The sequence below is a fragment of the Falco peregrinus genome (assembly GCF_023634155.1).
Source record: "Falco peregrinus isolate bFalPer1 chromosome 12 unlocalized genomic scaffold, bFalPer1.pri SUPER_12_unloc_2, whole genome shotgun sequence".
In the NCBI taxonomy this organism is placed as follows: Eukaryota; Metazoa; Chordata; class Aves; order Falconiformes; family Falconidae; genus Falco; species Falco peregrinus.
The window spans coordinates 75,434-94,838 of record NW_026599550.1 but is presented as its reverse complement, the minus strand read 5'-3'; the positions used below and the strand labels follow the sequence as shown (position 1 = coordinate 94,838).

Below are 19,405 nucleotides of genomic sequence, written 5' to 3'. Positions count from 1 at the left end.
TGCCCTCCTGCAGTCCCCAGGACCCTCGCTGTGCTCCCAGTGCCCCCTCTCACAGTCCCCTGGACCCTCCCTGTGCCCCCAGTGCTCCCCCTGGAACCTCCCAGTGCCCCCCTCCCATGGTCCCCTGGACCCCCCCCAGTGCTCCCAGTGCCCCCCCTGCGGTCCCCTAGACCCTTCCAGTGCTCCCGGTGCTCCCCCTGGACCCTCCCAATGCTCCCAGTGCCCCGTCCTGTAGCTCCCTAGTGTTCCAGTGCCCCCCTTCAGCACCCTCTGTCCCCGTGGTGTTCCTGTGCCCCGCCCCCAGCGTGTCCCCAGGGCACCTGACCTTCCAGGACTGCTTCGTGACGTCGGGCGTCTGGAATGTGACGGAGCTGGTGAGGGTGTCCCAGAGTAAGTGGGGACACTGGGGGTGGATGGGGTGGGACAGGGTGACACGGAGGGGAATGATGGGGAATGTGGGGGCAGGGAGAGTGATGGGATGGGACGTGATGGGGACAGGAGGCAGGAGTGTTGTGGGAATGGGGGGAGGCATGGGAAATGGAGACATGGGGGACACAGGCGTGGCTCTGGGGGGGATCTCGTGTGGGTCCCCCATGTCCCCCATGTCCCCCAGCCCCTGTGGCGACGGCATCAGGCCCCAACTTCTCGCTGGCTGACCTGGAGAGCTCGGGGGGCTACTACAACATCAGCCCCGTCGCCCTTGGCCGCCGACCCCTGGGGCCCCCTGCCGCCAGGTACCCTGGGACTCCCCCCATAACCTTTGGGACCCCCCCCCCTGCCCCCCATAACTCTTGGGAGTTACGGATTCCCCTGTAAGTCTTTGGACACCCCCCATAACTCTTGGAGCCCCACCATTACCGCATGGGACCCCACCATAACTCATGGGACCCCCTGTAACCCCACAGGACTCCCACATAACCCTGTGAGGTCCCCCCATAACTCCTAGGACCCCATAACCCCCTTGGCCCCCCCGGAGCCCCCCATTATAACGTGGTAAGCCCCCTGGGACCCCCCTCAGGATCCCTCTAACCACCTGAGAGCCCTCCAGGATACCCTATACCCCCCCCAAACTGGGCACCCTCCAGGACTCCCATACATCCCAGTGTCCCCAGTGCGGGTGATGCTTCAGTTCTTGGTGGGTGATGCTGTGTTGGGGGGGGGGCGGGGGGAACCCCTATCCCTGGGGAATGACCCTCCCATCCCCGGAGGTGACACTCTTGTCCCGGGGGCAGTGGCCCGAAAGCGCCCCAAGGCGCTGGACGAGGGGGACCTGGAGGGTCCGGGGGATGACGTCTTCTACCCCGGGCCGGGGCGATCCCCAGCCCCCTGGCAGCAGCCAGGGACCCTGGGGGGGGGACGTTGACACTGGTGGGTGATGCAGGGGACATGGGGGCGTGTGGATGTGGGAGGGGGGTGACAAGGGGGATCGGGGGGGTGCAGTGGGTCCCTAGGGGTGGATGGGGATATGAGTGGGTGATAAAAGGACGGGGGGGGAGCGTGGGCAATAAAGGGCAAAGGGGGGCTACAGGGGCGCAGGTGACTTGGGGAGGGAATGCGGGGGTGGTGTTGGGAGCCAGGGGGGTTCCCTGAGAGCTGGGGGGGAGGGTGGGTGGTGCTGGGAGGCCTGAGGAGGGGACATTGGGGTGTGGGAGAAGTCTGGGGGTACAGGGGGGGTAGGTGGTCCCCAGTGGGCCATGGGGGTGCTGGGGTCCGGGTGCCCCCCCGACCCCCCGGCCCCCCCAGGCCCGGCAGCGCTGAAGAAGTCGGGAAAGTTGGATTTCTGCAGTGCCCTGTCGGGGCACGGGGCTGCCCCCCGCATGGCCTTCGGCCCACCCCCCTGCCTGTCCTGGCTGGCGTCCGCCCCGGTGAGACCCCCCCCGCAAGGACAACCCCCTCCCCCCCCCAGGGAGCCCACCCACCCCCAGCACCCTGCGCCTCTCCCAGGGGACCCCCTCTGCATTGCCTCACCCATCCATGCCCCCCATCCCCCCAAGCTCCTCGGGACCCCCCGGGTGGTAGGGTGACCCCTGGGTCCCACCTGAGCAAACACGGCTCTGGCAGCAGGGGAACACTGGTGGGGGGTGGAAATCCTCGGACACTTGTGCCCTGTCCCCGTGGCCCATACCCCTGGGAGGACTTGGGACCCCCTTCCCTGTGTCCCGCGTTCCCTGGGGGTCCCGCGGCTGCCCGGGCTGGCGCTGAGGGTTCTTGCAGGCAGCCCGCGGGCCACGGCCTCGGCGCTGCACTTCCCGTCGGGGGTCCCTCCTGCCCCAGTCGAGCCCCTACTTCGCCCACCCCCACCATCCGCTACCACCACGGGCAGGACTCGCTCAAGGACTTCGTCCAGTTCGTCTGCGCCGACGGTGCCGCCCAGGGGCCCCCAGGTGGGATGGGGATGTGGGGAGTGGGACACGCAGGGGACGCTCGGGGGGACAGGGATGCTGGGGGGTGTGCGCGGGCGGAGGGATGTAGGGAGACAGTGATGGGGGACGTGCCGATGTGGTGATGCTGTGGGAGTCTAGGGGGTGCTGACAGCCCTCCCCCCCGCCCCGTCCCATGCTCTTGTCTGACCCTGCACTTGGGGATCTGCGGGGATGGAACCAGTGTTGCGACTAATGCCAGGACCAGTACCCAGGCACTGGGACCAGTCTGGGTGCCAGGACCAATGCTGGGGACTAGTGCTGGGTGCTGGGACTAGTGCCAGGCGCTGGGGCCAGTCTGGGTGCCAGGACCAATGCTGGGACCAGTACCAGGCACTGAGACCCAGTCTGGGTGCCAGGACCAATGCTGGGACCAGTACCAGGCACCGAGACCAGTCCTGGGTGCCAGGACCAATGCTGGGACTGGTACCGGCCACTGGGACCAGTCTGAGTGCTGGACCCGTGCTGCGACCTGTCTGCATGCTGGGGACCAGTGCTGGGACCAGCGCCAGGCACTGGGATCCGTGCTGGGGCCAGTGCCAGAACCAGTCCAGGCACTGGGGCTAGTCCAGATGCTGGGATCAGTGCTGTGCGCTAGGACCAGTGCCGGGACTAGTCCAGTTGTTGGGACCAGTGCTGGGACCACCAGTGGGGTCACTGGGACCGGTGGGGGTCGCTGGTCCCTGCGCAGCTCCCGGGGGACCACCGAGGCGCCCGGTCTCCGTGGCAGCGTGTGTCCATGGGGGGCGGGGCCTGTATGCAAATGTAGCGGCAGGAGACGGAGCCTGTGCAGGGTAGTTTCCCTGGAGGCAGGGATTGTATGCAAATTAGGACGCGGAGGTGGGACCCGCACAAGGCACATCCCCGGAGTTGTGGCCTAGATGCAAATGACTGTCAGGAGGTGGAGCCTGTATGCAACTGAGGCGCAGAGGCGGTGCCGGGAGTGCAAATTGATGGACTTTTTGCAAATAAGGCCATAGGGGCGGGGCTGTCATGCAAATACAGTAACAGAGGCGGAGCTTGTATGCAGATGTGCCCGGGCAGCCGCGCTGCCTGTAGCGGAGGGGCCAGGACCGGGGTGACGGGGACCCCCACGCTGGGACAACCCCCCCCCCCCCAAACCCCTGGGGACTCCCCCCCTTCGCGAACCCGTGTCCCCTGTGCCACCGCCCCCTCCCCATGCCACCGTGCGGCCACCCCCCAACCTGGGGGGTCCCCCCCGGGGTGCCCGTCACCGTGTTCTCGTTGCAGCCGTGCGGGGCACAGGGTCGGGCCGGGGGGGCTACGGGGGCCCCCCCTGGCCCGACCCTTGCCCCTGCCCCCCGCCGGAGCCCAAAGCCCCCAGCGGCCCCCAGGGCGGAGCGCCCGCGGCACCCCCGTAAGTCCCCAGCACCTGCACCCCACTGCGCCCCACTGCACCCCACTGCACCCGCAGGCCGGGACCTGGGCCGTGGGGGGAGGGGGGTCAGCCGTTGTGGGGGGGTGCAGGAGTGGGGCACGGAGGGGGGAAGCAGTGGGGTGTGTGGGGGTTGCTGGAGCAGTGGGGTGCAGGGGTGCCATGACAGGGTGCCGCGTCGTGGGGGGGGCACAGCAGTGGGGTGCAGTGGGGGTGCAGGTGATGCAAGTGGTGACAGTGGCCCTGGGCGACCCGGCGGTGGCACAGGCAGGCGCGGGATGGCACCGAGGACATGGGTGGCACCGAGGGTGACCCCCAGGGTTGGGGCGGGGGTGAGGGGGTGGGGGCAGCAGGTGACCGGGGGTGGTGAGTGGGGTGGGGGTGGTGGGTGAGATGGAGGGGGGTGGTGGTGACGGTGACGGGGCGGGGGGCGGGGTGTGTGTGACACAAGGTGACAGGGTGACCCGGCCCGGCTGCCCATGCATTATCACCTTCTCCGCATCGTCATTGCTGTCACCGTCCCCCCATCACAGTCCCCTGACCCCGGGCACCTCCGCCATGGCCCTGCCGGCGCCTCATCACCCCATTTTCAGTTTGTTTTACCCCTTTTCCATTTTTCCCTGGTTTTACCCCATTTTCGGTGAGGGGGGGCGGTTGGGGGGTGGGGGGCACAGGCTGCCCAGTCCCTTGTGCCGGCGGGGGGGGCTGGATGCCTGGGTCCCCTGTTGGGGGGGGGGGGGGGGCACCAGGATGGCTGCAGTTCCTTCTGGCTCCACCCTTGGGGCGGGGGGGGGGACATGGGGGGGGTCCCCACAGGTAAGTACTGTTGGGGGGGAGGGTGTCCCATGGGAGGGGAGTCCTGGTGCTGCATGAGCACCCCCTCCCTGAACCCCTGTGCAGGGGAGGCTGCACACGTGCAGCCCTGGATGCACACGTGTGTGGTCACACATACGTGGCCTCACCCCTGTGCACACATGTGTGCAGCCACGTGCACGTACATGCACACATGTGTTCCCCTGCCCCATGGCTTCTCATGGGGGAGGGGGCGGGTGGCATTCCCTGGGGTGTTCCCCCTCGGCGGGGTCTCAGCACGCCTGTGTGGCGTGTCACACGCCTGTGCCACGCGTGGGCTGGGCTGAGCCCGCTCTCCCCGCAGCATTCGCAGCGTCAGGCACCGCCGCTGCCCCCCCGCCTTGTCGGCCTCGGACCCCGCGACGGCAACTTTCTGACCCTCCCCCCAGCAGCAGGTAGGACCCTCCCCCCCCTCCAAAACACTTGTGGGTCCCCTTCCCAGACACTGGGGTCCCCCCCCATGCTCATGGCCCCTCCCCACTTGTGGGTACCCCCAACCCGTGGGTCCCCTCCTAGACACCTGGTTTCCTTCCCCCCATGGGTCCCCTCCACGGGAGGGGACATGCAACGAGAAACGTGGTTCCCCCCTACACTTGTGTGTCCCCTCCCAGCGGGGGTGGGGCGGGGGTGTCCCACTCGTGGGTCTCCCCAGTGCTTGCAGGTTTGTGTCCCCCCAACTATAGGTCCCCTCCTGAACACCCTGGGTCCCCCCCGTGGCCCCCCCCTTGGACATGTGTGTGTCCCCCCCCGCTCACCACGTCTCCTCCCAGACACCCCTCTGTGTGTGTCCCCCCAACTTGTGGGTGTCCCCAAACCTGTGCGTCCCCTCCCAGACACGTCCCCCTCCCATGTCCCCCCCCACTCTTTTGTCCCTCCTACTCTCATGTCCCCCCACTCTTGTGTGTCCCCCCACTCTCATGTCATGTCCCCCTTACTCATGTGTCCCCTCTCAGACACATGTGTGTCCCCCACTTGTGTATGCCCCCACTCTCCTGCCCCTTCCCCTCCCCAGCCACACCCCAACACCCCCTGCCCCCAGCCCTGCCCCTCCCGCCCACCGTGGGCTAATTAGGCAGGTAATAAGAAACAACCCTCCAGCCCCCAGCTGCCAAACTGGGAGGCACTGGGGGGACTGGGACCCCCCCCCCCCATCCCGCCTGACTCGTCTGGTTGCCGGGGGGCAACGAGACATGATGTCATTGTTGGGCCTTGCTGGGAACAATGGAGGGGTGGGACCCTGCCCCAGCGTTGCCATGGCAACCTGCACCCCCATCACCGTGGCACCGTGGGCCAGGGGTCATGACCCCCAGCAGGGCACCCCCATTGGCCCCCGGCTCCATGGCACGACGCCCGATTGGCTGCCTGCCCTGTGGTGGCAGCTTCTGATTGGCTGGCGCTGGAGAGCAGGGCGTGGAGCCAATAGGCCAGTGGGGGGGGCCCCAGGGCTGATGGCCAATGGGGGGGCCTCAGCGGGCCAGCTAGGTGTTGCCTGATTGGCTGGCACTAGCAGGCAGGAGGGGAGGAGCTAACAGCGGATTGGCTGGCACCTTTGAGGCCTTGGCAGGCTGCTGGCGCTGCGGCGGGCAGCTGTGCTCTGATTGGCTCAGCTTGGTGGTGCGGTGGCTCGGTAGCCAATGGCATGGTGGTGCTGTGCCCCGGTTGGCACGCGGTGCTGGGTGGGGCCCTCCGACCCCCCCCCCCCGACCCCCCCCAACCCTCCCCCCCCCCCCCCCCCCCCCCAGCTCCGACCCCATGTGCCTGCCTTGAGGCAGGGGCCACCACCCCGGACACCTGGGCCCCTCAGGCACATGGGACCCCCCTCAGTGTCACAGGTGGGGCCTGACTGCCTCACGAGGGCCTGAGCCCCCCCCAGCGTGGGTCCCACCACCAGCCCCCCAGTTACCCCTGTTGCAGCCCTCAGGAATGCTGGGAGGATGTTGGGGGGATGCTGTGGGTCTGGGGGGAACCATGGGCTTAGGGTAGCCCCCTCCTGCACTACTCACCCCTCCCCCCCCCAATTTTTCCACCAGTCCTGGTTCCTCTGACGCTGCCCCCCCGGACGAGGAGAAACCGCCCGGAAAAAGGAGAAAAAAAGAAAAACAAAAAAAAAAGCCGCAGCCCCCCTCGGCCCCCCCCGCCACCGTCCGCCCCCGGGGGGGCCCCAGCTCCCCCCCGACGTGGATGAGGGTTCGGCCTCTCTGATGTCCCCAAACCCCCCAAGCCTCCCCCCCCCGGGATCCCGCCCCCCCCCCCCCCCCCCCCCCAGTTCCTTCCCACCCCCGGCACAGACAGGGTCACCCTGGGCCCACTCAGGGGTGTTTGGGCCCCCCCCAGCCCTAGCCGGGGGTGTTTGGGCCCTCCCGCCCCAGCCGCAATTCAAGGGGGGACACATACACACGTATGAGGCACATGCATTTGCACATGTTTGCACATGTGTGTGCACGCCTGGCATTGTGTGGTCACACTACGCACGCACACACCGCCTGCGCACCCCCACCACCACATACACTCCCCCCAACCCCTGACCTCGAACCCAACCCCGACCCCCCCAGCTCTGCGCATGGTCACACGTGTGCACCCCCGCCCCTGCACACGCGTGTGCCCTGGTCACCAGCACTCGCACACAGCACCGTACACGCATGTGCAGGGGGCTCCCTTGCTGCAGGCCAGCGAGTGGGGCCAGGGGGGGCCTGAAACACCCTGAATCCTTTTAAACACACACACCATACCCCTCCCCCGGCTTTGGGGTCCCCTCTCCCCTGCCCCCCAGCTCATTTTTTTAATTAAGTGCAATTACCCCCGGGCGAGGCCCCCCCCGCCCCCCCCCCCCCTTGGGGTCAAACTCCTGCGTTTTGGGGTCCAACCCCATTTAGGGTCAAACCCCCCCCTTTCCTCTGGGTTGGGGGTCAAACCTCCCCCCGTTTTGGGTCAGACCACCCCAACTGGGGCCCATCCCCCTTTTGGGGTTCATTGTTCATTCTTCCCTCCCCCCCTTTTTGGTCCAGTCTCCACACTTGGGGACAACACCCCCCCCCCACCCCCACCCCCCACCCGCCATTGTGGGTTGTCCCCCCCCTCCTCTGAGGTTGAACTCCCATGTTCAGGGTCAAGCCCCCCCCCCCCTCCATTTAATGCCCCCCCCAGGGTCAAACTCCCCCCCCTCCCCCTCTGGGGGTCAAACCTCCCATTTTGGGGTCAAACCCCCTCTTTCACCCCTCCCCCAGCTCTCCAAGTGCTTTTTTTGGGGACCCCCCCCAATTTTCCTTGATTTTGCCCATGGGAGTGCCCCCTCCGGTGATTTTCTGTTTTTTATTATTGTTTTTGGGTAGTTTTGCTCTGGCCCCGCATTTGCAGGGTTCCCGGGGTCCCCAATTCCCACCATGGGGCCCACGACTGGGGTGGTGGCAGCCGGGGGGGAGTTTGGGGGCCATTTTGCTCATTTTGGGGGTTTTCTGCACCTTCTGCTAATTTTGGTGTCAGGGGATGGGATGGGGCCCCACCCACCCACCCCCCGGGGCAGTTTTTGGGGCGTCCCCCTCCCCGGCCCCCGGGTTTTGGGGTCATATGGACCAAAATTGCATTTGCCTTAGGACCCCCCCGTGTGCCTTCCCGCCCCCCGGAATGGGCCCCCCCCAAACCGGGGACAATCATTAGGGCCTCTGTTTTGGGGACCCCCCACTGGGGTGAACCCCCTTTTTTGTGGCCCCCTCCCCCAGGTTTTTGGGGACCCCCCCCACCCCCGGGACCCCCTCCCACCAGCAGTGCCCCCCCCCCCCGGGAATCAGGCCCCTCCCCCAATTTTAGGGTTCCCCCCATTTTGGGGCCCCCAGTTAGGGCCTCCCACCAGCAATGGGGCCCCCAACATTTGGGGACCCCCCACCAGCAATGGGCCCCTCCCCGGGCAGTGGGACACCCACCCCCTCCCCCCCCCCAATTCTGGGTACCCCCCATTTAGGGACACCCCCACCCCCCCTCCACAAGCCGTGGGGGAGGGATGCGATGTTGTGGGGCGTCGCTCTCGGGGCCCCCCACACACCAGCGTTGCACATTTGGGGACCCCCACGTCGCCCCTCACACACACCCCCCCCCCCCCCGCACGTGGTAGTGACGTCATTTCCCGTTGGGGTGGGTCGGCCCCTCCCCCCAGACCGAGGAGAGAAGGAACCCCCCCCCCCCCCAAAGGCGCTGCCCGCGAGCGGGAAAGAGGAAAAATCCGCGGAAAAAGGGGCAAAAAGACAAAAAAAAAGGAAATAAAGTGTCATACCCCGCCTCGCCCCGCCTCGGCCCGGGGGGGGGAGGGGTCCCGGGGGGGCGGGGTGGGGGGATGGGGGCGGTTCAGGAGATGGGGGGGGGGAGGGGTTGTCCTCGTGGTCGCGCCGGCAGCATCCGTGGTCCCCATAGCAACGGGGCGCCACGGGGATGGGGTCCCCATAGCGACCGTACCTGGGGCGATGGGGTCCCCTCACCGAGGGGAGGGGACGGGGGCAGCCTCAAAACTGGCCGATGGTTTTTTTCCGGGGAGGGGAAGGCAGGATGTACCCAGGTGGGCCCCTCCCCCATCACTCGTAAGAGGCCAAGGGTGGTGCGCACCCCCCCAGGAGGGACCCAAGCGTCCGGGCCCCATCCTCCCCCAGCGCCGGGCCTGGCTCCTCCTCCCAGACCGGAGGGGACCCTGGTGTCCGGGCCCCCGGCCTTCCTCCCACCCACCCTGCCCCAGTCCGGTGAAATGCGAAACTGGGTAAACTGGTGGGACTGGGCAGGGTCGGACCCCTGAATCCCTCTGAGCCTGGAGGGGTAAGCACACCCCCCTGGATCCTCCAGGGCCAAAGGCCACAATTTAGGGTGGGGGTCCCCGTCCCCCCCCCCTCTGCCGGGCAAGGGACCCGGGCCCCCGCCTGCCCCTCACCCTCCATCCCGGGGCTGCACGTGGCCTCACTGGAAAACGCGGCGGGGGGGCGCTCCCGGCTGCCTCAGTCCCCTGGGGGGGGGGCGGTAAACATCACCCCCCTCCCCCCAACCCCCCAGTGGGGTGGCGGTGGCTCGAGCGAATTTGGGGCATTTTCGGGGATTCCCAGCACCACCCGGGGCTGAGCCCCTCGGGCCCCCCAGTGCTCCCAGTGCCCTGTGGCCCAGCCCCCCCCCCCCCCCCGCCCTGCGACGGCCCCGTGTCACCGCGAGGCGTCAGGTGACAGCAGGCCGGGGGGGAGGGGGGGGGAGGGGGGGGGGGGACGCGGGCGGGCGGCGCGACCCCACTTCCCCTTTCGGGCCCATAAAGCGCCGGAGGGGACACGCGGGGAAACACGAGGGGACACGCGAGGGTGAGTGGCCCGCGGGGTCCTGCCCTGGCAGCCCACCGGGGGACGGGGGGGAGGGGGCGGCACCCTCCATGCTGTGGGGGGTTGGGCTGCGCTGGATGCCTGAGTCCCTGTTCTGCCCGGGGGGTGCGGGGCGGTGCTGGGGACACCCCTCTGGGTGCCACGGGGGGAGATCAGGGTGCCCTGGGGACCCCTCCTGACGCCTGGGTCCCGTGAGTGGGGGCTGGGAGCCCCTGCATGCCTGGGTCTCATGGGTGGGGGCTGGAGCCCCAGGGATCCCCATGGACACATGGGTCCTCTTGGGGGGGGCTTGGACCCCAGAGACCCCCTTGGACTCCTGTGTCCCATGGGTGGGGCTGGGACCCCCCTGGCACCCCCCCAAGTGCCTGTGTCCCATGGCTGGGAACTGGGACCCCCACTTAGACACTTGTGTCCCATGGGTGGGTGCTTGGATCCCAGGGACTCCCCACAGACACCTGGGTCCCGTGGGTCGGGGGCTGGGGACCCCTAGAACTGCCCATGGGTGGGGGCTGGGACACCCCTTCCCAACACCTGTGTCCCATGGGTATGGAGTGGGACCCCCCCCCCCCGGCCACCTGGGTCCTGGGGGGGGGTGTTGGACCCCAGGGACTTCCCCCCAGACACCTGTGTCCATGGGTGGGGGCTGGGACACTCTGCTCCCCGCTCCACACCACACCCCCTCCACACCCCCCCACACCCCCGATACCTGTGTCCCGTGAGTGGGGGCTGGGATCCCTAGGACTCCCCATGGATGGGGACCAGGACTCCCTAGCCCACCCCACCCCCCCACCCCCCTCACCCCCTCCCAACGCCTGTGCCCCATTGGACACCCTCTCCAGATGCTGGCGCTGCTGTGGTGATGGTGATGGTGATGCTGGTGGCCGGGGGGGGGCCCGGAGGGGGCGGTGCAGTTCTTGGCGGTGGGTGACTGGGGGGGGGTCCCCGACCCCCCCTTTGCCACCCCCCCGTGAGGTGGCCACGGCAGCAGCCATGGGACGCGTAGCCACTGACCTCGGCGCCGACTTCATCCTCGCCCTTGGGGACAACTTCTACTATGAGGGGGTGCGAGACGAGTGGGACCCCCGCTTCCAGGTATGACCCCCCCCATCCCGGGGGGGACGACACTAAAATGCGAGGGGGGCGGGCTGGGAAGTGTCTTGGAGGTGGGGCAAGACCTCCGAGGTGACCCCAGTATCCCCGCAAGGGAAACGTCACACCCCCATGTCCCCCCTCCCTGTGTCCCCGTGTCTGTGTCTCTGACCTCTGCCATGTCATGTGTGTCGTGTCCCCCCCACCCCTCAGGAGACCTTCGAGCGAGTGTTCACGGCCCCGGGGCTTCGGGAGCTGCCCTGGTTCGTGCTGGCAGGGAACCACGACCACGCGGGGAACGTCACTGCACAGCTGGCATATGGCCACCACTCCCCCCGATGGTAGGGACACCTCCCCCCTCCCCCCGCCCCCGGGGACAGCCACCTGCCCATGTCCCCCGGGTGTGCCGAGGACCCCTGGGATGTCACCAGGGTGTCACCAGGGTGTTTCCCAAGGACTCCTGGGATGTCCCCAAGGTGTTCCCGAGGACCCCTGGGACTGGCACAAGGGTGTTCCCAGTGTGTGCCTGAGGACCCCTGGGATGTCCCCCAAGGTGTTTCTGAGGACCCCTGGGATGTCCCCAGGGTGTTCTCCATGGACTCCTGGGATGTCACCAGGATGATTCCGATGACTCCTGGGATGTCCCCAGGGTCTCCCCAAGTGTCCCCTGTGTCCCACAGTGACATCCCACACTACTACTTCACCTGTGCCTGCTGCTGGCATGTCCCCACATCCTCCCAGGGTGTCCCCACATGTCCCCAAGCCCCCTGTGTCCCACCAGCATTTCCGGCTCCAGCCTGTGCCCTGTGTTGGGGTATCCCCTGGGTGTCCCCACGTGTCCCCTGTGTCCCACAGCTACTTCCCACACTACTACTTCAACCTGTGCCTGCTGCTGACGTGTCCCCATGCCCCCCCAGGGTGTCCCCACATGTCCCCAAGCCCCCTCCTGGGGGGGCGGGGCTTGTCTCCAGCCTGTACCTAGTGCTGAGGTATCCCCTGGGTATCCCCACATGTCCCCTGTGTCCCACCAGCATTTTCTGCTCCAACCTGTGCCCTTTGCTGGGGTATCCCTTGGGTGTCCCCACATGTCCCCTGTGTCCCGCAGGCACTTCCCCCACTACTACTACAGCCTCCGTCTCTCCCTGCCGGGCACCAATGCCTCAGCCCGGCTGCTGATGCTGGACACAGTGCTGCTCTGCGGTGGCAGCGACGACTTTGGGGCAGGGGGTGCCCCCCAGGGCCCCTGGGATGCAGCAGCAGCGGCGGCACAGCTGGCCTGGCTGCGGGGACGGCTGGCGGCTGCACGCCATGACCGCTACGTGTTGGTGGCCGGCCACTACCCAGTGTGGTCAGTGGCCGAGCATGGCCCCACCACCTGCCTGCTGCGGCTGCTGCGGCCGCTGCTGCGGCATCACCGCGTCACTGCCTACCTCTGCGGCCACGACCACAACCTGCAGGTGAGCCTGGGGGTGCCCAGACACCCCCCAAATGGGGGACACCCCAGTGTCTAAGGACCGCTGTCTGGGATCCCCCCAATGGGATCCTGGTGTCTAAAGACCCCCCAGTGTTACCCCTCTAGTGTCCAAGGGCCCCCCCAGCGGGATCCTGGTATCTGAGGAACCCCCAGACCTCTCCAGTGAGACCCCCAGTATCCAAGGACCCTCCAATGGGATCCTGGTGTATGAGGAACCCCCAGACCCCCCCATGGGACCCCTCAATGTTCAGGGACTCCTCCCATCTTTCCCCTCCTCATCTGTGCCCCCTGGGTTCCTGAGGCGTGGGCGGTGGGCAGGGTCTTGGTGGTGGGGGCAGGGACCCCCGCATGGGGGGGACACACCAGCCTCCTTCCTAACCCCCCCTTATCTCTGCCCCCCCCCCCAGTTCCTGGAGGAGGGGGGGGTGGGCTACGTGGTGAGCGGTGCCGGGAACTTCGTGGAAGGGTCCCAGAGCCATGGGGGGGCCGTGCCCCCTGGCTCCCTCCGCTTCTTCTTTGGAGCCCCCACCTCCCCAGGGGGCTTTGCTCACCTGCGCCTGGACGCCCACGCAGCCACCATCACCTTCCTGGAGGCCACCGGCCGTGTCCTCTACCGTGTGGCCTTGCCCCCACGTGACCTCTGACCCCAGCACCCCCAAGACTTGCAGTGGAGGTGGGGGTGGGGAACTGGTCTCTCCCCTCCCCCCACATGGGGGGGGACACTCATCATGGACCCGTGTCCCCCATGCGGCGGGACCCCCTGTAACCTTTGACCTGGAGGACAGAGGGGAGGACCCTTGTGAGCCCTGACCTCGGGGGCCCCCAAGGCCTTGTGGGTATCCACAGCCCAGACGCCCCCCAATAAAAGGACTTTGGACCGAGACTGTTATAAACGATAACAATTAAAACAATTTTATTTGGGGTTCAATCAATTTCGGCTGAGAAACAACACGCAAAAGCAGCGCTGGGTGCGCAGAGAACTCAATTAGCTCCACCACACGCACACCTGAGCCCTAAAAGTGGCGTCTTTTATGCCCGGATCTCGACCAATCACCTCTCGCCGGATGTTCGTCCCGCTCTCCCCCATTGGGCCGTTAGGGTACGCCCTCTCCTCCTATTGGCTCTCCTTTGGCGCGCTTTTCTACGCAGCGATTGCCTCAGGGGAAGGGGGAGCTTTTCCATTGTCTCACAGGAGCGCCACACGCGCCCATTCATTACAATTGTGGCACAGGGTTTAGATTTACACAGGGTACAACAATTCCACTTAGCGCACTACATTCTATTTTTGACATGAATCATGACTGCGTTTATCACAATCCCCCCTTGTTTACCTCATTGATTCATGTTTTCAATCAAAACAAACAGGGATAAGTAACAACCCCCCAAATATTCCCAGGAGTATAATACTCCCTTCGGTAAGTCAATTACATACAACAGTTGGTAAGATTAAATAGTTAGTCTTTATTATATTTTTGACAAGTTTTACAAATACATTTTTAGCAACTTTGGGAACTTCATATTTGAGTCCCGTTTTCATCTCACGATAAAACATCGTTAGTTATCTTCTCCTTTCTTTATCCATCCCTCTGTTTTCTTAATATAAAATTGGAAGTATAAAGGGTGTCCACACCTTCCCACAGCGTTCCAGTCAGGACCCTTATTGATAAGGTCCTGATCTTATCAGGTCCGGTCAGGATCATACTGCTCAGTGGTCACAGCCCCAGGGGTTGCAGCCCTCAGCAGACCTTGTCACCTGCAGCACTGATTCCCTCCGGTCTCGCCCTCTCCAGTTTTTACCAAGGTGTGCCTTTCTTTTTAAGACTTCCAACATAACAAACACCAACAGAGGTCCTGGAAAATTGGGGAAAAGCAGGTTCCATCAGCTACTAAAGATAACATCGATTCTCTTGTACTTTAAATTTTTGTAAATTCAATTACCCTTTTACAGAAGTCAATATAAATTTCCCGAACTGTTACATCAAGTTTCTTTTAAAAGTAAGTTTGGTATCCTCAAGTTCAGTTATGACTCTCCGTTCCTTTATTGTTAATTGATATAAATTTACCATGATGGTTCTTTTTTTTTACTTCCAATTTCATTCCAAATTGTATAATCAAATCTCGTCCTTTTAGATTCAATCTTTACATTTTTAATAATAGGAACCCTGAAAGGTTCCCCTGTTGCTCCAACTACCAAAGCTGTATCTCTACTTGCTCGACATCCCAAAGGGATGTGCTGAACTGTAGATTGTTCAGCTCCTGTATCAACTAAAAAACCATTACCTTCTCCTCTTGGGACCAATCTTTAAATTTATCAAGGGCTCAGATGTTGTTTTTGTCTGCAGAATGTAGAACCCCTGATACCCCTATTCATCTTCATTAAACATCTGTTTGTCCTTCATTCGTCTCCTCCAGTCCTTTTTTAAATGTCCCCTCTGCTCATAATGATAACATTCGAGCATTTTCCCTGGAAATCCTCCATTTGTTGTTTCCCGGACTGCCGCTACAAACATTCTTGCTTTCTCTTTCTGTTTTTCCTCATCCCTCTGTACATACACTTTCTGAGCTTCCTTCAACAGTTCTTGTAATCCTTGTTCTTGCCAACTGTCCAGCTTTTCCAGTTTCTTTCTTATATCCCCCCATGATCCGGCCACAAATTGGATTTTTAGAAATGCTTCTCCAACTGGAGAGGCTGGGCCTAGCCCCAAATACATTTATAATTTTTTCCTCAGTTTCTCTAACCAATCCACAGGAGACTCGTCCTTTTCCTGTTGTTCACTAAAAACCTTATTAATATTCTGCCCCCTTGGTTCCTTGGATAATCAACTCTCTCAAATCTGACATATTCTGTCTATCAGAGGCATTTTGGTTACTCCAGTTTGGGTTCTGGTTAGGCCACTTCTGTTCCCCAGGAGGCCTTGTTGATACCTTCTTTCCCACATCTGTATTCCTGCCTGTCTAATCATAGATCTTTCTTCAGCTGTAAATAATATTCCTAAGATAGATTGTATTTCTTCCCAGGTATAGGTATTAGGACCTAGGAACTGGTCTAACCATTCAGAGACTCCCAAAGGATCATCTAACAGATGACCCATTTCTCTTTTAAAGGATCTCACATCTCCTGTATTCCAAGGTGCAGATACAAATCCAGTTCCTCCTATATCTCCATCTATCGGTACCTCTCGGAGGGGAGCCAGAGCCACTGCTCCTTCTTTTTTATAATTTTCATCTCTCTCTTTCTGTACTATGTGTGAGAAGGAGGAGAGAAGAGGGAAGTCGAAGGAACGGGGTCGGGAGGCAGTGGGGGATGTATCCTCTCCTGACGGCCTTCCGCATCCTGCCTTAAACAAGGCGGGGGTAAATTGTCTGATGGCTCCCATGACGACGTGGTTGGTTTAGTTTCAGTCTCCCGTGACTCCCTTTCTCTCTTTTCTCTCAAAGGAAATAATGAAACCAATCTTCCCGTCTCCGACCCTCTCCACAGTGCAGCATATTCACTTTCTTTCTGACTGAAGGGCTCTTTGTTATTCACATATAAATTTAATGTCTTACACATCCAATCATCAAAACATCCAAATATCGGCCAATATACATAATCGGATTAAATTGCCTCTCTCGTCCACACGTCCATACAGTAACAGACCATTTTTGTTTTAGTTTTTCCCTCTTGAGATGGCCAGTGACCCCAATGCCTGAGCATTATTCCTAAAGCACTATCCAGGGGAATAATTTGTGGGTATTCCTTTTCTTCCTTTGTTTCCTCTTCAAATCTTGACTCCTGTTGGCCCATTTTCATTAGGAATTTTACGGCAATTCCTATCGCCCTTAGCAACCAATAACTGTCTTGCAGGAGGTTTGCGCCCCCCTACGGTATCCGGGAGTATTACACCCTTGGTTGCCGATACCAATGTCTACAGGGGGTTTTGGACCTATCACCCACCCGCGAATCCTAGGACTTTTACAGTGGCTTCCTATCGCCCTTAGTTACCGGTAAGTGTGTCCTGCAGGGGCTGAACCCTTCACCCACCCACATACCCTATAGGAGTCGAGATCCCACCCACGTATCCTATAGGAACCGCTTAAGTCCTTCACCGGCCAAGTCCCTCGCGGGAGTTTGGAACCGCGGTTAGAAGACCCCCAGACTCGCTTCGGAACTCAAATCCTGGCTCCGAACCTAGAGTTCGTTTCCAGAATTAGGTTCCGTCTCAATCACACTCTTGCACACAAGTAACCGATACCCACCCAACCGAACGGCTTCCCTTATACTCACGACTCCATCGGCTTCGTTCGGAGCTTCGTGCACGAGAATTACGGGTCCTTCCTACTGCAGTTTTTCCCCTAGGAGCTCCAATCCCTTTTGGTTATTGTTTCTCTTTTGTTCGTTGATCTCCGGAGACTGACCTACACTGCTACCCTCGAGCCAAAATCTGTGGGGCGCCCCTCGAAAAGTCACAGTCCAGGAAAGCACAGCGAGATCACGTCGGGGTCACCAGATTGTTATAAACGATAACAATTAAAACAATTTTATTTGGGGTTCAATCAATTTCGGCTGAGAAACAACACGCAAAAGCAGCGCTGGGTGCGCAGAGAACTCAATTAGCTCCACCACACGCACACCTGAGCCCTAAAAGTGGCGTCTTTTATGCCCGGATCTCGACCAATCACCTCTCGCCGGATGTTCGTCCCGCTCTCCCCCATTGGGCCGTTAGGGTACGCCCTCTCCTCCTATTGGCTCTCCTTTGGCGCGCTTTTCTACGCAGCGATTGCCTCAGGGGAAGGGGGAGCTTTTCCATTGTCTCACAGGAGCGCCACACGCGCCCATTCATTACAATTGTGGCACAGGGTTTAGATTTACACAGGGTACAACAATTCCACTTAGCGCACTACATTCTATTTTTGACATGAATCATGACTGCGTTTATCACAGAGACGCTGTCGCGATGGAGACGCTGTCGTGATCGATCGTCCCAAAGCGGGAAGGGGGGGCGGGGCCACCGCCCCCGTCAGCCAATGGGCGCAGAGTGGGCGGAAGCGGCGTCAGGCGGAGGTGGGGCCTGGACCACTTCCGGGTCACGGCGGCGGAAGTGCCTGTCGCTGGGGGAAACGCGGCGGGAGCGGGCGGCAGGTCCGGGGGGGGCCGCGGCCGGGTGTGGTGGGGGGGTGTGGGGAGCCGTGATGGGGGCGATGGGGGCTGCGGTTGCGGTCTGGGGGCTTCAGGGACCCGGGCTGGAGCGTGATGGGGGCTGCAGGGAGTTAGGCTGGGGCGTGATGGGGGCTGGGGTCTGCAGGGAGCCAGGCTGGGGGGTGATGGGGGCTGGGGGTACGAGCTGGGTCTGCAGGGAGCCAGGCCGGGGGGCGATGGCGGCGGGGGCTGCGGGGAGCCAGGCCAGAGGCGGGGCGGGGCTGGGGGCTGAAGGCTGAAGGGAGTCAGGCCGCGGGTACATGCTGGGACTGGGGGCTGCAGGGAGCCAGGCCGGGGAGTGGGGGGTCAGGGGGCTGTAGGGAGCCAGGCTGGGGTGTGGTGGGGGCTGTGGGGAGCCAGACTGCTGGGGGGTGATGAGGTCTGGGGGCTGTGGGAAGCCGTGGCAGCGAATGGGGGCTGCAGGGAGCTAGGCCGGGGGTACGGGCTGGGGGGCCAGTGGATGCCAGGAGGGTCCCGGAGGCGTCAAGCTTGCCCCCACCGTGGCCTGTTATGGGTTGGGGCCATGCCCACGGGAGCTCCTGGACACTGGGCACCAGGGAGGGGTCTGCAGCTCCCTGCCTCCCCGGGCCCACAACCACTGCGGTTCCCACAGCCATGGGGCGACGGAAATCCAAGCGGAAGCCACCACCCAAGAAGAAGGTGACGGGGACGCTGGAGACGCAGTTCACCTGCCCCTTCTGCAACCACGAGAAGTCCTGCGATGTCAAGATGTGAGTAGGGGGAGGGGGGCTACAGCCAGGGGAGGGGGCTGCAGCCCTGGGCGGCGGGGGGCAGGCACGGCTGAAGATGCCACCTGTAGCAGCTTGTCCCCTGCTGCCCCCCCAGGGACCGTGCCCGAAACACAGGGGTGATCTCCTGTACAGTCTGCCTGGAGGAGTTCCAGACGCCCATCACCTGTATCCTTACTGGGACCCCAACCCCCCTGACCCACCCTGGACCCCCCCTTTGCCTCCGTTAGTGCCTTAACATCCCCACGAGACCTGTCGGAGCCAGTGGATGTCTACAGCGACTGGATTGATGCCTGCGAAGCTGCCAACCAGTAACGGCCAGGGCAGGACTCTGCCTGCAGCACAACCCCAGACCCCTTGGGGGGAGGGGGGGGAGCTCACATCGCTGCCCCCAGACCCTGAGGTGGGGGTGTGTCACATCCCTGCCTCTGGCTTTGTGGTGTTTTCTTTACATTTTCTACTTTTCTGGCCCTGGGCACAGGGGCTCGGACTCACGCGGTGACGCAGGACGTGTCCCACCTGCTCCCTGGGCATGGGACCCCTACTCCATGAGCCACAGGGACCCGGGGGACAGGGGCTGGGCAGGAGGGTGATGCGTTTTGGCAGAGCTGCCCTCAAATAAATGCTCTTGCGGGTCTGGGCTGGGGCTCAGTGTCCTTGTCACTGGCGCTGCTACTGTGAGGGGCACAGGGACTCAGGGAGTGGCTGGGGACATGTGAGGCCAGGTGACACCGAGGCCCTAATGAAGCACAGCGGTGCTGACAACTGTCCTGTGCGAGGGCAGATTGTCACCCTTGGCCACCAGCGCCTGAAGCCGGGGACTCAGTTGCCCCTTGGGGACCTCTTTGGGGTTGGCTGTGGTGTCACGGGTGCCTGCATGGGTGGGGTGGGTGGGGGGAGCGGGTGTTTT

At 62.9% G+C, this 19,405-nt stretch overlaps 3 protein-coding genes and 1 long non-coding RNA gene across 7 annotated transcripts in view; 3 read left to right on the top strand and 1 right to left on the bottom strand.

Annotated features, from left to right (window-relative positions):
* NFIX (nuclear factor I X) overlaps positions 1-5,356 on the top strand; it is a gene marked incomplete in the record, with an annotated part of 10,799 nt that extends 5,443 nt beyond the window's left edge. Inside the window, 12 exon segments of the mRNA XM_055793204.1 lie at positions 316-390; positions 614-734; positions 1,233-1,239; positions 1,241-1,324; positions 1,326-1,368; positions 1,744-1,827; positions 1,830-1,865; positions 2,215-2,255; positions 2,257-2,295; positions 2,297-2,376; positions 4,957-4,999; positions 5,001-5,356. Of these exon segments, the coding sequence (XP_055649179.1) occupies positions 316-390; positions 614-734; positions 1,233-1,239; positions 1,241-1,324; positions 1,326-1,368; positions 1,744-1,827; positions 1,830-1,865; positions 2,215-2,255; positions 2,257-2,295; positions 2,297-2,376; positions 4,957-4,999; positions 5,001-5,045 (698 nt within the window).
* Positions 2,507-3,069, bottom strand: LOC129783246 (uncharacterized). Of its 2 annotated transcripts, none has more exons than XR_008745187.1 (3): positions 2,967-3,069; positions 2,845-2,935; positions 2,507-2,675 (listed from the first exon to the last, which is right to left on the bottom strand). It is a non-coding gene; the product is annotated as an uncharacterized LOC129783246 (long non-coding RNA). The 2 variants fall into 2 exon arrangements; XR_008745188.1 differs by lacking the exon at positions 2,507-2,675 and adding an exon at positions 2,687-2,756 and having other exon boundaries at positions 2,808-2,935.
* A 5,538-nt stretch (positions 5,357-10,894) lies between the features above and the next one.
* On the top strand, positions 10,895-13,495 carry ACP5 (acid phosphatase 5, tartrate resistant; the record flags this gene model as incomplete). Its single annotated transcript, XM_005235705.4, is given in 5 exon segments — positions 10,895-10,972; positions 10,974-11,096; positions 11,307-11,434; positions 12,199-12,550; positions 12,975-13,495. Coding segments are annotated over 5 exon segments (918 nt in total), but the record flags the coding sequence as incomplete, so codon positions are not given.
* Positions 13,496-17,543: 4,048 nt separating this feature from the next.
* ELOF1 (elongation factor 1) lies at positions 17,544-19,135 on the top strand. Of its 3 annotated transcripts, none has more exons than XM_055793199.1 (4): positions 17,547-17,689; positions 18,360-18,477; positions 18,593-18,663; positions 18,746-19,135. In XM_055793199.1, the coding sequence occupies exons 1-4, from the start codon at positions 17,575-17,577 to the stop codon at positions 18,808-18,810; spliced, it is 369 nt and encodes a 122-aa protein (XP_055649174.1). In that variant the 5' UTR covers positions 17,547-17,574; the 3' UTR covers positions 18,811-19,135. The 3 variants fall into 3 exon arrangements, with proteins under 3 accessions (XP_055649175.1, XP_055649174.1, XP_055649176.1); XM_055793201.1 differs by having other exon boundaries at positions 17,639-17,686; positions 18,358-18,477; XM_055793200.1 differs by lacking the exon at positions 18,593-18,663 and having other exon boundaries at positions 17,544-17,689; positions 18,726-19,135.
* Positions 19,136-19,405: the final 270 nt, after the last annotated feature.